Source organism: Dermochelys coriacea, chromosome 1 (genome assembly GCF_009764565.3).
Source record: "Dermochelys coriacea isolate rDerCor1 chromosome 1, rDerCor1.pri.v4, whole genome shotgun sequence".
Lineage (NCBI taxonomy): Eukaryota > Metazoa > Chordata > Testudines > Dermochelyidae > Dermochelys > Dermochelys coriacea.
In genome coordinates this window covers 190,714,314-190,731,685 of record NC_050068.2, presented here as the reverse complement: position 1 = coordinate 190,731,685, position 17,372 = coordinate 190,714,314, and the positions used below count along the sequence as shown (strand labels likewise).

General features: G+C 41.4%; 1 protein-coding gene across 1 annotated transcript in view; it reads left to right on the top strand.

Moving 5' to 3' along the window:
- Positions 1–16,322, top strand: part of EPHA3 (EPH receptor A3) — a 686,746-nt gene extending 670,424 nt beyond the window's left edge. The window contains 2 exon segments of the mRNA XM_043510261.1: positions 8,546–8,701; positions 12,423–16,322. Coding sequence (XP_043366196.1) covers positions 8,546–8,701; positions 12,423–12,528 — 262 coding nt within the window. The 3' untranslated portion in view covers positions 12,529–16,322.
- The last annotated feature ends 1,050 nt before the right edge of the window (positions 16,323–17,372 follow it).

Sequence of the window (17,372 nt, the reverse complement as noted above, 5' to 3'; positions counted from 1 at the left end):
TTGAATAGAACTAGGCCATTCAGGAAGACCCCTAAACTCTTTGTTTCTATTGCAAATAGATCTAGGGGAGCTTCTGTCTCCACTCAGAGTCTTAAGATCCCTGCATAAATTATTGCCAATTGCTGTTCTGCTGTGGTTCCACCTCCCTTATGAAAGACTGTACTCTACTAGATCACAATCTACCCTAGAGGCCTACTCAAGGACATTCCAGTTGCTGAAATCTGCATGGTTGCAACATGGTCCTTGGTACATACATTTTCCACCCATTAGTCTTTGTTTCGCTCTGTGAGGTCAGATGCTGTAGTAGGTAATGCAGTTCTTTCTTTTGTGATGGACTCTGTTCCAAAACTCCCATCTCCTTAAGGGGTTACTGCGAGGGAGTGACCTGAAGTGATGCTACTCAAAGAAGAAGGCTACTCACCTTGTGCAGTACTGGAGCTCTTCTAGGTGTGTGTCCCCTAGGGTGCTCCTCTATCTTCCGTTCTTTCCACTGTTTTGGAGTTTTTGTGATAGAGAAGAAACTGAGGGTAGTTCGCCCATGTAGCCTTCTGTGACCTCAGTATGGGGCACAAGGATAAGTAGGTCACATGCACGGGCTAAACAGGCACTGCTACCAAAAATCGCCAATCAAAGGCTCAAGGTGCATGCACACATGAACTGGATCACCCAGAGGGGGACACATTTTGAAAAACTCCAGTTACTGCACAAGGAGAGTAACTGCTCCTCTTTTCTTTCTTGCTGTTTGTTGTGATTTGGAAGGGATCTATTCTGTTGTTCTCAACTCAATATTCAGGGCTTTTACTGTGCAACCCTCATTACCATTAATGGAAATTCTAAGCTGGAAGTGCTAGAAAGCAAACTGTGCAAATCCATTGCCTGATATAGTAAGCATTAAGTCTGCCTTGAGATTCACAATACAGCCAAATGTGAGATGTGATGCTTGTGTAAGGCAGGTCACAGCGCAACATGGAATAGACAGGGAGCCAGTACAACATTTTATAAGCCTTCTAATGGCACTTTTTTTCTCTTTTCAAGAGATTGTTTTAGCAATAATTCCTGGATGGAGTCAATGGGCAGCCTCTCAGGCAGTCATGAATCCCTAAGAAATACCCTGCACCATGACATCAGTTGCTTAATTGTATAGCTAATACGGCACTGTGTATAACAAGTTGAAAATATATTCCTGTACATAGTGGTGGGTTTGGCCTAAAACACCCTACCCTGGTAGATCCTGCTGGGAAAGTGTAAAGTGAATTATACTGACACTGAGGTGGGTGACTTGTTGAGTCTTTACTTTACCTGGATACAGTGGGTTTGGAGATAGCTCCCTGGAGAGAGATGACCTAAGGTGTGGGCTGAGCGGCTCTGAGTGAGGAACTTTAGAAGCTTCCAAGGCTGAGAAGACTTAAGCTACTCCTATTATTTTCTTTTTTAATAAAGCTAGACCCCATGTAAATAGGGCGTGGACTATGTTTTCAGAGCAATTTGGGAAATGTAAAAGTAGCGTCAGGAGCTTTTTGTTTTTAAGACACACTGTAAAAGGGGTGTCAAAAGAGAAAAAGAGGTAGGTCCTGAAATGGGTCAGGGAACAATAAGAACAGCAGCAGCAGATCTTTCTGCCTGGGCAGCAGCACACCAGAGGGGCGGCAGCACACAGCAAAGAAACAGCAAAGACTATTCCTGGAGCGGATGTTCTTGAGGGCTGTCAAACTAGAGACACTGCTCAGATTAGCATTGGGTATTGAGCTTTACCTGTCCAAGGTGATAATTTATAGGTTTATCTAGTCACCTTCACTGACTCGCAGCCATCTGCTGCAGCAGCACTGCATCCCTCTATGGGGAACAAGGGAAGAGGGTCCCTAGGCTTCCTGTTTGGTTTTTAACAAGAGAGGCACAGGCTGCATATCAGACCCTGAGCAAGACGCTGCCATCCTGGACGTCTTGGGGACCTTAGAAGAAAAATACCAACAAGTTGTTTCAGGGGAGCCCTTTTCTTTTGCCCAGCAGTTGGACAGCTGGGCAGTGCATTGGCTCAAACCAAAGGAATGAACTGCAGGAGAACTGATGCCTGAATTATTTTAGAATAGCATTTTAATAGTCTGCTTTGGAGGATGCAGATAAGGGTATGCCAGCACCAACTATCTAAGCTGCAAGAGGCTCTTTCATGGAGGCTAAACTGTTGGGTAAACCACCAGGACTATGACTGCAATACTGACCTGCAGCATCATCCAAGGATCTGCTCACGGAACATTTGGGGAGAAAACTAAAAGAGGCTGGGCACTCTGAAGAGGCAGCTCAAAAAGAACATTTGTTCGGTGTCTAAGAGGGACCCTTCCTGTTGTGTGTATTTTGCTTGTGGGCAATGGAGTGTAAATAAATCAACGACTGTCCAATGAGGCAGTGTGACTTTAAAGAAATGCTAAGGTCAAAACCAAAAAGGATGCTCATCCAGACTCTAGGTAGGAGCCGGCAGCCCTTCCTATGGTCTGTTATTTGTGTGAGGAAAATAGTGCATGCAAAAAATGGTGTCCCTTTGTAGAATGTGACAATGGGGGCAACAAGTGGTCTTGCTGAGACTGTAAGCGCTGAGACTTCAGTATGTGTACTGCTTGTAATAACCAGCTCAGTGGACTCAGGGTGCACCCAACCATTGGTGCGGGAGCGCTGAATGCAGCCTGAGCTACTTAGGTCACCAGCAGCTATAGAAACTCAAGACACATCCTTCGTTGGTAATTGCCCTGATGATGGAAAGATAAGGGGGGACCTTTCTGAACTCACATGGCCAATTGTGCAGTGAGACTGTGGTTACATTTTTAGTCTCACCTGGGCACTGAGGTTAAATTTTTAGTCCCTCACAGTGAGAGGAAACCAGAGATTGTGCCCTGGGCCTGGCGGGATGGAGGTGTATGTAGAAGAGTCAAGTGAGGCAAGTAGCTCCTTTCCCCCACCTGAATATAAAGCAGGTTTGATGGCTGTCTGGAGGGCAAGGGTTTAGGATGTAGGCTGAGCAGTCCTGAGCAAGGAACTCTAGGAATAGCCAAGTCTGAAGAAAAGATGTGAGCTGATCTTTAATATCTTGCATTTTTTCTTGGTTAATAATGCCAAAACCCAGGAAGTAAAGTGAGGTGAAGGAAGCTTGTACTTGTAAAGAGTGTGAGCTGTATTTGGAAAGGAAGCTGGGAAAGACAACTGCTTGCAATTTCTAACTGGTGATCTATGTAACAACAAAGTGTACCCACTTTTCACCTCAAAAACAAAGAGAAGCAACAATCTGGTTTACTCTCAAACTCAGCAAACATGATATGAAATCTCAGGGGCAGGAAGGGGGGTAGAGACAATATGCCAAACAGCAAGGCAAATTTTATTTTAAGAACAAAGCTGCTAATTTTACCTGAAGGATGCTTTAAGCCAGGCATAAATAGCTGTAACTGCAAAGATTCTAGTCCTTAAGGTCCAGGGATAATTAAAGTAAACACAATGGCTCATTTCTCCTCAGTGTGACATTTATTTACTGGTCTCCTGTTGGGAAGCACGTACACTCATGATTCCATTTGCTATAGAAGATAAAACTAAAATTGCTTCACATGCACTCTGTTTTTCTAAGGTCAGAGATAACTATGTTGTCCTTAGCTTTAGTCTAGAATTTCAGTGCTTGAAATTACTTACACCAGAAAGAAAGTCATCTGCATTCAAAGCAATGTAGTGAAGGTGTCATTTTACTTTTTGTAAGAGAAAAAGAAATTATAGATGCCTGCTTTTAAGTGTGAAAGTATAAAGGGTATTTCCAAATTTATAAATAGGGAATTAGGTTACATTGATTAGGGGAAAAAACAGAACATGAAATCCAGGAGGTAGGATACGGGATTTCTCTACCCAGCAGCAATAAGCTGTCTTTTACACAGAAATAATGCTTAATTCTCCTGGTGCTCTTGGCACCTGAATATTACAAATTAAGTTATCTCTCTCTCACTGGATAGCTGGCACACCTATAGTAGAGATTTGTACAAGCAGGGACTGAAGTTCCTTTGCTATTATATATTTATTTCTAGACATGATGTGCTGTGACAAAGTTCCTTGCATTGTGACAAAATCTATTTTACTAACAGAAAACCATGGTTCTTTGTGCTTAATGACACAACACAAGAGTTAATTCCAGCTGTTAACACAATGGGCCAGTCTACTGAAAGCTGACTGCAGCAGGGCATTTTGTAGAAAGTACAATCTGGCATCTCACGGTGGAATTTGTCGCTGTATTTTTACTTATTTGGGGGAAGGGGTGTCACATGTCAGCAAATACGGACCTCCAGCCATATACAATGCAAGAATGAGTAGCACTGAGAATTTTCTCCATGCCAGTGGATGGATAACAATATGAAAATGTAGCAGTTGGGGAGTGGAGGTGAGGACAAAACAAAAAGAGTCTTAAAAAAAAAAAGAGATAGGGGGAAATGTTCTTTGCTCTGTTTCCCTGAGCAAACATGCAATTTCCATGATTTCTTTTTAATGACTCTGTTCTGAAGCTAGTAGGTACTGATTTATGAAAAGCTGTAAAAGATCAGGTGGAACCCTGCAGGACGTCGTTTACAGCTGCATGGATTGCAACCCATCTAATTTGTCTAGCTAAGTGTGAGCTCATGGCACACATCACCCAGCCCATAAATTTAATGTTCAGACCTTCTGTCTAGGGGCTGGGTCAGGGGGAGAAAAATGCCGATGTGTGCAGATGCTCTGAAAGCCCAGCATTCCCTTGGTGCATGGGAGGAGACATCACAGACTCTTCACAGTGAGAGACAAATTCCTGTTCATTGATAAACTGTCCAGATGTCCTCTCTGAGGAGGAAAGTAACTAATTTTTGCTTGGAATCCTACAAGGAGAAAAATGATACTTTACAGTGCTGGTTAGTCTGAGGTCACTTACATAAAAATTAGGTCATATTTTTTGTCCTGGTGATACTTTGATCCAAGTAATAAACATAAAAGCTCTGTTGGGCCACTCTAATCCCTAATCCTAGGGTCCTGTTCTATTTCAGCTTGTTTATGCTCACTCTTTCTTTAAGCAATTGTTGAGTCAGGCCCTGTTTTATTAGAGTTCAGATGAAAAAAAAAAGTAACACACTATGTTGAATAGAGAAAAACTTTCTCCATGCTTTATCACTAAGCACACTTCATAAATACCCTTAATAAATGTCTTGGGATTCCAGATGTTATACCCAGAAAACCAGAAATAAAAAGTGACTCTTCATGGGACAAACAGTAGTTAGCTAAGTGTAGACCATATGGCTACTGGGTACACCCTGGGTCTGCTTGCCAAACTTGGGTGTCTAACTGTTCACTGTTCAAAACTTCACTTACATATGTGCCAAAGGGCTGCTTTTGGCGTGACAGTGGGAGTGTAGGTGCTTAGCTTTAAAGGGCCATGTCTGCAAATTGTTTCTTTAACCCCCTTGCCATGTTTCCCTTGTTGCTCTTCTCCCCTCCCACCACGCCTGTTGTACTATTTTCCAGTGTCTTCTATCACTATTATTCTCTGAGTGGTATGGTGCGTGATGGTAGATAGTCAGGAAACGTCCTTCCCATCTAAGATTGTTCTCAGGGCCCAAATCTTCAGCTGGTGTAAAATGTCATAATGCCATTGAAATCAATGGAGGTACAACAATTGACATCAGCGGAGGATCAGGCTCCAGATATCTCCCAAGTCCATTTCTCCAGACAATAACCAATTGTTTAACTGCTCGGCCTTTAAAGAGAGGCCAGGCAAAACATATTGCCCATGCTAAGAAGATGCGTAGGTTTCTGATCAGCTGAGTTGCTGCTCTTGAATCTGGTTGAGAATTAAAAGTGAGGCTGCAACAACAATTGCTGAAAGGCCCTGATTATCAAGACCTTTCCAATTTCTAAGGCAGCGTGTTCTGAAGCTTCTTATTGTCTTCACAATAGTGTCCAGTGATCCAGAAAGGGAAAATCTAGCGATTTGTACCGAACACAGGTCTCCTACAGTACACTGTGCACAATCTGGTAATTGTATAGGTAGTGATATTTGTATTTTTGCTACAGCAGTCAAGCAGCCAGCCACAACTTCCAAAGCCTGTGTTCTAAAAGCATTTTATAATGTATAAGAGGAATCGATTTATCAAACTAATGCTAGGCAAAACCTCAAAGATGGAAGGTTTGGTTTGGACATGTAGCCAAAAGTCAAAGTGGCTTATTTGAACTTAGCCAAACTTCTTTAGTTTAAAAATTGAGGTCAGAATTGCATGCGTAAGAATTCTGGTATTTCCTAGTCCCCAACAGGGTCAGATGTACCACATGAACATGCTCTTTTAGTACTTCTGATCCTGATGGAACTTAAAAGGGCAAAAGAACATGAAAATAATTAAGGCTGGAATTTTCAAACCTTAAAGAATTATGCACCCAGCTCCCATTGAAATTCACTGGAATTTGAGTACTTAACTCCATTTGGGGTCCCTTCATAAATTCTGCCTTAAAAGTTTTTCCAAACCTCAGATTCTGTTCAAGTTTGGGAGAACAGTCCTTGGTGGTAGGTCTTTTGAACCCAAATCAGTTCTCCCATTACAAATATTAATGAACCATATACCCAGCTGCAACATGGCATAAACATTTAACTTTAAATCATGGCATTTGAACCGTGATCTTTAACCACTCTCCTTCGCTCCTGATTCCTGGTGAAGAAATTCAGATAGCCACCTAAAGCTGGAATAATTAGGTTTAGTCCAGATGAACCACTGAGGATTAGGACCTGAGATGACAGGGAAGTCCCAACAGCTATTTATGCCACTTGCCTGATGTGGGTGGGCCACCTCTGCAAATGCAGATGGTGGGGCCTGTCATCTGAGAACTCCTCTCCACTGTTCTTGGTGCTGGTGCAGTGAACTTCTCTGCAGTGTGCACAGGATGTGGCTCTTCTGCTGTCAGGCCCACCATGTAGCCCTCACACAGAGCTTCAGTGCTGAGGATGGCTGTCTCCTGCCAAACACTAAACCAGCATATTGTCAGGCAGCCTCTTTGTTATTTAAGGATCTGTTTCAACATACTGTCCACAGCTCAGTGGAGCATATTATAGTGAAACGAGCACAGTCACTATTGGAGGGGTACTGGTGCTCTTCCTGTTTTGCTATGTGGTTAAATGCTGTGTAGCAAGAGACACATTCATTTTCACTGTCTTGTTTTGTGCTTAGTAAGTATCAAATGGTTTACATTGTTTGTCGCCTGTCTACAATGATAGTGAAGGTGGGGATCAGTAATAAGAGATGTAGGAAAGCATTCACACTGATTTTTTGGGCCAAAACAAAACTGGGGTAATTCCAGTGGAACTTCCAGTAGGAGGAGCTCATGGTATAGCCTTTTCAGGTGGGCAATAAAACTGAGTTCAGGTTACTTTTGTCCCTTAGTCTCTAGTCAGTCGTACAAAAAGGCTTCAATTCAGCAAAGCACTGAAGCACACAATAGACCTCAATGAAAGTGAGCATGTGCTTCAAGTTAAGTGTGTGCTTTGCTGAATCAGGGCAGGCTCACAGTAGCTGTAGGGGAGGTCAAAATTGAAGAGAATACAGTAGATGGTCATTAGTAGCAACATATCGGTGCCCTTTTGCTATGTTGCTCCTAAGCAGTTGTTGCTGTTATGGGAGAGTTGACAATTCAGTGGGTCCCAGGGGAAATGTTGCTCATAAGCGGCGATTGCTCTTACAAAGTGTTACTGCAAACAAGCATCTACTGTAGTGGCTCATATTTTTAAATACTATCATAGGTGGAATAATCTGATAAAATGTTAATTAGTGTCACAACTGGGAAATAATTAATATGGACACTAAGATGTCATGCCCGCCAGAAAGAATACTGATCACATGGGTATTCAGAGGCTTTGTGTGCAGCTTAGAAAAAAGATAACAATGCAACAAGAAAAAACAACTAGTGTCAATACAGGGGAGGCCAGACATCTGTCCATATCTGTGCACTAATATAAGACATTACAGTGTAGTAGCAATGTTGGAAACGAAGAGCCCCATCACCATGTCTGACTGCATTGGTAGATCATTATGAGAGCCTCAAGTATGGTCCTCCGTAATGCTACCAAATGCAGGGGTATCCGTCATCCAGCTCTTCCTGGCAGTAGAGAAGTTGGCCCAAGAAAAGATATTACCTCACCTACCTTGTCACACTTCTGATGCTTATTTTCAATAGGATGTTTACTTCCCTGTTGCTATTAATCTAACAACAACCTCCTGTTGGAAATCATACAGACTGAAATTAAATTATAATGTAAAAATATGTATCACATATTGGTAATGCTTCGGTGAGTTAAAGCACCTGGATGAGCCAAGTAGTTGGAGCTCATAAACAAGATGATTATGCAGTGTTCCTCAATGCTGCCAATTTGAACAAATGAGGCTACAGTGGTAGATAAATTCCACAGACGAACAGGAAAGCAGCTGGAAACTCCTGCTGGGGTTGGTGTTAAGTTTAGACACAAAGTATATCTTCTGTTTACTCTGGCTCTCTTACTTTGATCACATTCTTTTTATTCCAGGCCATCAAATCTTCTCCTGGACCAAAGCAACGTTGACATCTCAGTGTTCCGCATGACAGGTGACTGGCTCAATGGGATTCAGACAGGACAGTGCAAGGACATCTTCACAGGGGTGGAATACAGTTCATGTGACACAATAGCCAAGATTTCCATAGAGTAAGTTAGTGCAATTTGTAGTGATAATAATGCATCAGTATTGCCCATGGATATTTTTTATTTTAAACATGCACAAATCACATTTTTGGACTAAGCTTTAACAAGAGTAGCTTAAAAATACTCTCTTGTATTTAAAGGCCATTTTCAAGTGTAAATTCAAAATTTAGTTCTTATATATGTATAGAAAACAAACCGTTTTGCAGATGGCATGAGGACAACTGCAGCTTGTTCTGTGTAAGCAGACTCTTGTGCTCACACAGAGCCCAGTGGAGTCAGGAGGTCTTTCCATGTGATGCCAATCACAGGATCAGGGTCTGAGAAGTCATTGGCCGAGAATCAGTGGGATCTTGAATTGACCAACACCTCTGAAAATCAAGCCACTTTTATTTAAGAATCTGACTGCAGGAAATCTGGTTTGAAAAGTTCAGCCATTGAAAATGTCCTAATGGGATTTAGAATTCAGTTTTAAATGTTTTGCTGTGAAAAACAAAAATACAAATACCAACTCTTACTGGTGCTGCGTAAGAGCTATTCATAGCAAACACTTTTTCTGTTAACTGTATCTGTTCCCAAGCTGTGAGAACAAATCCCTCCATCCAGAACTTTATTTTTTGTTGTTGTTCCTTTTATTTGATGAATGTTTGGAGAAATATATTTCAATCTATAAACTGCTTACTATGATATTGGTGGCAATATTGTCTAGGAATGCTGCACAGGACCATTGTACAGATACTCCTGGGGGAATTCTGCACCAAAAAATTAAAAATTCTGCGTGCTATATTTTCAAATTCTGCAAAATTCTGCATATTTGAGTTTTCAAAATAACACAGTATAATCACACCAGTTTCAATTATTTTGGGTCATTTATTTCAAAATAACTGTCAGCAAGTATAATATAGACAACAAAAAAGATTCAGGAAATGTTTTTTAACAAATAGATTCCTTACTAGGCATATAAATAGAGAATGCTGAGTAATAATTCATTTAAACTACAATACAGAACCATATTTCCTGGACCTCTCAGAAGCAGTGCAAAGATTTGGGGAAGTCAGGGGTAACAGAGGAGATGAGGGAGAGGAAAGTAATTGCTGGGAAGGACCCTGGGTGTGAACTTGGAGGGTTGTTGGGTATGCAGGAAAAGCATGGAACAGATTGGGGGGGCAGGGAGGGAATGTTAGGGAGTCTCTCCCATGCAGATCCTGGCTGACCCCTAGACTCTCCCATTCAGTCAGGCACATCTGCCCCTGTCCCTATGTATCCCTCACCCCCATGTGTCCTTGCATCCCCTGTCCACATATGTCCCTCTATCCCCACTCAAATATCCACTCCCCCATCCCCATGTAGCCCTGCACCCCTCCCTCTGTGTCTCTGTGCCCCCACTCAGCTACCCCCTACCCATGTAGCCCTGTGCCTCCATTCCTATTCAGCCCCTGCCCCAGTCTGTCATCCCCCACTAGCCCTTATGAGTCCCTGTCTGACCTCCCAGCAGCCCCATGATGTCTCCCCATATCCCCTGTCTCCTGACCTGGCCCGACAAGTGCTGCGAAGAAGGGAGGCTTTCTCTTTCCTAGCTGGCTGGGAGCTGCTGCTCTGTTCCATTGCCAGGGTGCCCTTTGGTGAGCAAAAGGCAGAACTGCAGTAACTTTCCAGCCCAAGTTATTTTCTGTTGAGTTTGCTCTGTTCTAGTGCCATCTTGCCCTCTGATGGGCAAAAAGCAGAACTGCAACAATTTTCTGGCAGAAGCTTTTTTCTGCATGAAAAATTATAAATATGCATGGCTTATTAATTATGTGCACACACAGTGACACAGAATTCCCCTAGGAGTACATTACTGTACAAACAACCAATATAAAGACAATCACTGCTGTAGAGAGCTCAATATCTGGGATGTAAACAATATATAACAGATGGTGAGACACATTATGATACTATTAGGAAGGCAAAATAACATTAGAAAGATGTGTTTTAGAGTCAATTCAAAGACACAGTGGTCTCAACAGTGACAGTGTCCATGGACTTTTTGCTGCAGGTCTTCACTATGTTGGCTGAGTGACTGGCCAGAAGTCACCTTTCTGTCCCTGATTAGATGATCACTACATTTATAAGCAGGAGGAGAGCCAAAGGAAGTTACTGAGGGTTTTAATTTTCTCAGTAAGATGGTGGGAATGTTTAAAGGAGAGGTAGCATGGGATAAGCAAACCTAAGAGATTTTAGGACATTTTTAATCCAGTTCTTCCCTGAGCACCTACTTAGGTGCAGTTCATGTTACCATCGAGGTAAAGGAAGGCATAGTTAGGACCTTAAATTTGCCCCCGCTATTTGTTGTACTTATGCATGAATGTGGACAAATAGAAATATCAAATCATTTGTTGGTTGCAACCAAGCTTCCCTTAAACAATTTATCATCCTCTTGTTCAAATCATCTGATGTGCATATGTAATGCCAACAGACCCCAGTCGCTGGCGGTTGGGATTGAACTGGGGACTTCTGGAGCTTAGCGCATGAGCCTCTACAGCATGAGCTAAAAGTCAGCCAGCTGTTAGCTAAGGCAGTAGAGGAGACTCATTTTATCTATCTCTAAGTGGTCTCAGTGCCACTACATGGGACAGAACACCATACCCAATACTCATTAATATTAATAAGCCATGCACACGTGCATTGAGAAAAGAATGTTTTTCATTATTCCCGAAATGTTACAAATGCTACAATCCTTCTAATCTACCTTACATTCCATTTATATAGAGCAGGAAAAGAACTGGTTCAAATTGGTGCTTTGTATGAGCCCCGATTTCCTCCTGCATCTCGAAGAACAAGCTGGAGGAGTTGGTGTTACAAATTCATGCATCCACCTGGAATGAATTAGTTTGTTTAAATTTAAATGTGTACCATCTTTATTCCTGCAGTATAGAGTGTTGTGGTAATAGTCTCTCTGCACCTGGGAACATGTCAGGTATGGTTATGAAGATACCGTGCCAGAGAGAATATTGACTTCTTAATGGTATACATTGGTGACAGCTAAGTGATGGGGAACAAGTAACCAATAGCTGCAGTATGGAAATTAAAACACATAAATACAGCCAATTAGCATGTTGTTGCAATAGTAAAAAAAAGTTGATAATGGCAATGACCCCATGGGAACATTGCAGAAACCCACTAGTAATGGCCAGTTTCCTGTGGACTAATAATTAATTAGCCTCACCGCAAAAGTATGAAGTCACATTTCCACCATGCCCAACAAAGGGATTAGATTGTCTAGAGAAACCGAAGGCAAAAACACAGCAGGGCCTGTGAATGTGACCATGTAGCTATACATTTCAGCATCAACCCCAGAACCGTGAAAGCCAAACTGCTAAAAGGGCTCAGTGTGCAAGATGGCAGGCCTGATTCAGGAAAAAAAATCAGGCCGGATGGTCACAGCATGAAATGCTGCTACAGCAGGGAAAAGACCCCAGGAATCTCAATCGTCTACTCAGGTCCACAATCAGCATTTGTTCCCTGTCTGATCTTTTGGATGGGTATTTTCTGGTGCTAAACAAAGCAGAGCACAGCTCAGTGAGATCTTCTCCTATTGTGCTATTTTTTTTGAGAGAGAGAGAGGGAGAGACATTCTCACTGGTTTCTGTTCTTGTACAGTCTCCACTCTAACAATAGGGAAAAGACAGTATGAAACACAGAGGTAGGGGACATCACATTTATCAACCCTCTGTTCTCTTTCTTTCAGTGATATGAAGAAGGTTGGTGTTACAGTTGTTGGTCCTCAGAAGAAGATTATTAGCAGCATTAAAGCGCTAGAAAATCATACAAAGAATAGCCCTGTTCCTGTGTAAGGTACCAAAATGATGTTGCTCAGGTCAAAGAAAGGGAGAGAGAGAAGTTGCTTCAAAGGGCAAATAGTGATGGCTGAGAAAAGTGCACGAATTAAAGGAGCTCTCACAACACTGTTGGGAGCACTGTTGGGAACTTCAAGCCCACTAAAAAACTCAAATATTGAGTATCAATGCCTTAAAAATAGGAACAAAAATGTTTAATCCTAAAGGGTGGGTGCTTTCTTTTCCCCTTCTAGTAACTAACTGATAATACAGATAATAATTTTGAAAAGAAAAAATATGTAAAAATCCTTCCAAGTAAAACAGTGAAACTGAACCCTAGAGCCATTTGAACATTAACTGACTGAATATCATGAAAAACCACGGACACAAAGGCTGTGTGTTTGATCGACAGCAGCAACAAGAAGAAAAAAAAGACTTGCAGTATTTTTATACACAGAAGAGATCTGTAACAGGTATTTTATTTCTTTAAAGGCAAGCAAAATTGAGGGATTATACCTCAAACTTAATGTCACTGTAATCCTCTGTTTCAGCTGTGGAAAGGAATACAGAAATAAAGTTTTTAGTGACTTTGAGTTAGTTCACAAATGATTTTTGCCATTACGTTAGCTTCCCTAAATGTTTCCATTTAAAAAACAAAAAAGTCTTATTTTTTTTTAAAAAGGCATATTTATTTCCTTTTATTCTTTATTGTTTATATTTATGCTTAAATATCTTAACTTAGATTTATTACTGCCATGTGCCAAATGCAGTTAGACTTCACTGATCAGAATCGATGGTTTAACCTGAGAAAATTGTATGGTGTGTTACTTACTAGATTTTGTTGTATATTCATACTGCCCTGTTTCAAATCCAAGAAAGAAAAGCTTTTTTCCAGCTCTTGCTCTGAACAATCCATCTGTGTGTGTTCCATCTATGTCATATCTCTGTTCACAGTAATATGTTACACTTCTAACTAGAGTAAATATACTAGCAGAACTGTGTGTGAACAACATATGAATTGTTCCATGGATCAATATTGAGCCTGGTTAAGCATGTTAGTTTCCTTTACCTCCCAAAGACCTGATTTCGCCATCCTTGCACATGATAAGTAAGTGGCACCTTATTCAGATTGATTTCAGTGGAGCTATTTGCAAAATGAGGTGCTAGAACCCAGTATAAGGGAGGCAGATTTGTACCCTAATTTAGTGGGACTGCTTCTTTAGCTTACATGGTAAAGGTTTGAGTCTGAGTATGGAGCTGAAGGTCAGGGATTCTATTCCTGATTGCCACATGTGCATAATTAGCAGGAAGTCATGACATTTATATTTATATATATATATATATATACATACATAGTCCCTGATCATTACACTAGGATGTGACTTAGTGCTGCACATCTAGGACTGGAATCCTGCCCTCCTTAAACTTCCACCTCTTCTGCAGAGTGGATTCCACTGAATAATACTGAGTTCCTGTGAAAACAAACAAAAGACAAGACAAATGCATTTTGAAGGATCCAGGGCTGTAGAATGTAGTACAGATTGCTATTAAGGCTACAATTTAGTCACAGATAGTTTAGTAAAAGTCATGGATAGTCACGGGCAGTAAACCCCTGACTAAATCTTGGAGTGGGGGGTTGGCCACGGGGTGACGTGGGTGCTTGTGGGGGGGGGGCTAGGGGGCACCACGTGGTGGCAAGCAGGTGATGGCAGGTGGTGGCATGCAGCCCGGGACCCCTGCTGGTACTGGGGTAGTGGGGGTGGCAGGTCTCACAGGCTCCCTTCATGGCTCCCCTGAAGCAGCGACATGTCCATCCCTCAGCTCCTAGCTCCTCAAGCTATCCCCAAGCACCAGCTCCACAGCTCCCCTTGGCCAGGAACCATGACTTCCGTGATCTCTATGACAAACTCACAGCCTTAATTGTTATGTATCTAGTTGAGTCTGCTGCCATGAATGCAAAATCAATAGCTTCTTCTGAAGTACACAGAAGCATTAGGCTGAATTCCTAGAATTCTTCAGGCTGAATCTGCTTCTAAATTATTCTTCCTGGATCCAAAACGTGAACAATGTAAAGTGAACACATTTATCACTCACTGATAAACAGAGACAGAATTATAGATTGCCTTTTTAGTAAATCGTGGCAAGTGAACATGCTCCAAAGAATCTGATTTGAAATATGCTCAGTTGATAATGTCTATTAATATGATTTGACAAAAATTTGAACCAACAATATTGAAAAGTGCAGAAAATTAAAAGAGAGCAGTCCACAAACAATCTTTGTGATTTTCTGTTCAGTATGTTCTCTTGTTAGAACAGCAAAATATGATGGATGACTCAATATTAGGATGGCCATCTTTTCAAACTGCAAAAAATGGGACATGTGCAGGAGTCCCGCCCTTGCTCCTCCTCTTCCTCCCTGAGGCCCCACTGCCTGACCAGGCTGGAATTTGGAGCTGGGCATTGGTAAGAGCTGCCCAAAGAGCCCAGACTGCTGTGAGGAGCCCCAGGCCCTTCACCTGTCCTGGGGGAAGCAGGATGCACAAGAGCAGCCTTCAGCCTGTGTTTACACACCCCGGGGCTCACTGCCAAGGGCAGACGAAGAGTCTGGGACTCCAGGGCCCCCCACAGTGACCTGGGCAGCTTCTAGCCTGGCCAGGGGGTGGAGCCTCAGGGGGAAGAGAAGGAGCCCAGGGTAGATCCTTGTGGTAAGGCAGAGCTAAACCCATCTCAGGAAGAGGCTGGTGCTGCCCCTGAGCCTCAGGCAGGCACATAGTGATGCTGCAGGGAATCTGGGACAAATGCTGTCCCTGAGTCATTGAGCCTGGGACTGGGACTTGAAATGTACATTTCGGGACTGTCCTGCCCAATTAGGGATGGGCGGTCCAAAATAAGGTCCAATATAAGAAAGCACAAATGCCAATTTCAGCTTGCTTAGTGTGTTCAGAATTGTTCTTCTCTTCAACCTTGAACTAAAGATTCAAAATTCAGACATTGTTAATGAATTTAAATCACCAAGCTCCAGTGAGGACACAAGTGTAGGAGGAATCTTTTCACAAGGTTTTTCTACAGATGTTCTTCTCAGTCTTCATTCAGGCATCTTTAGGGGAGGAGATTTTTAAAGGCTTCTCAAAACAAGAAAAATGTTTCAAATTGAGATCTCACACCCTTAATGTTCTCTCAGTATCTAGTCATCCTCCATGGACACTGTTCTGAGCATGCTCAGCATAAGTGCATGATACTGATTCTTGGTAAGAAGGGAATTCATTTTTGTTTGTTTGTTTTTTGCTTGCACTTATGAGTAGAGTGGTTTTAAGCAAGTTTAGCATCCTCTACACTTCAATATTGTACATGTACTCTAAGTGGCCTCTTATTGAAAACATCCCACACTCCCCTCCCCCCTGTACATATGTAAACCTAACAGTGTACAATTCTTAAATGTGGAGTAGAGGTACTAGAATTCTTGTGGCCATCTTCCTGTACAGGATCTGCATTGGTTATTTACATCAAACAAAACACAAACTAGTCACAACATTATGTACCATATTATTGGTTTTGTATCTTTAAATATAGTTTACATATATAATTTATTTCTGTTAACATATATAGTTTTGTGCTGTACTTAGCATTCAATAAGCAATGTATAGATGTATTTGATTGGTAATATGTACTTACTTTAACTTGTAATTCAAAGCATTACTTACTCATTTAGTTTATATGTTGTGCAATTATAGATGGCCTCTTACTAATGTAAAATTATTTGTAGTGGAAACATTTATATTTTTATAATAAACATAATGAAAGTATTTTTTACATATTGGAATACCCAGCTGCTTATTTTGAGGCAAAGTAAATCTATTTGATTGAAAAAAACCTAACTGGCTTGATTAAATTTGAATTAAATATAATGCATTACCTGTGGCTAAATTCTCAACTTCAGAGCACAGCTGGAGTTAGTTAGTTGCTATTAGGAACACCTATTAAAAAAGCAATGTTTAAAGTCGATACAGTGGCCAGATCCATTGGTGCTCTGCCAAGCTACATCAGTGTGAAGATGTGATTCACTCTGTGCGTATGGGAAGACTGTTTCTGTCACACACTGCCTATAGGGTGTTGAGAAAGTTGTTGTTTATATTAGCTAAGCCAAGTAACTCCAAACTTCTACTTTTGTTTCAAGGGGACTGGACCTCCACAGGTCTTGTTAGAATGCTTAAGTACTATAAAAAGATGTTCTTGTCAACAAAATAAGACAAAGCACATTAGTTACTGTAACTTTTCCCCATGATCATTTTTTCCCTCTGGATTGTAAACAAAACATCTTCTAATGATCTCTCCTCGGGGGGGGGAGGGGAGTGTGAGAGGCAGTGATTTTTTCCCCCCTGTTTACTGTACCAAAGAAAAAGGATTGTTTTTATGTGCTTCACAGAGGCATGAATTATTTGAAAATACCAACGTACTGCCTAACTTTGCCTCTTGAGAGCTGTCTTCCTAGAAGAATGTGAATGTTTCAGAATGTTCTGCTTCTCCAGTTAACATTACTTAGGATAAGTAAAGAATTAGTATCCATTTGTATTACAAATGAGGAGCACATGCTTGTATTTTAATTCACTCTGGTTTTAACCATACAAAGTAATGTATTATAGAGCTGTTTCTGGAATAAGTCTATGTGGGCAAACTTGGCAAGTGTTATCTGTTAAGTGATATTACTTGAAAGAGGAGCCATTTAACACCACAGAACAGAAACAAGGAGGCAATAATTAAAATCTTCAGCAAAACCTAGTGCCTCTTTATAGCATCTCTATGCTACCTACTATGCTGCAGTGGGTGCATACGATGCAAATCTAAATTCCAGTGTGGGATTTGAA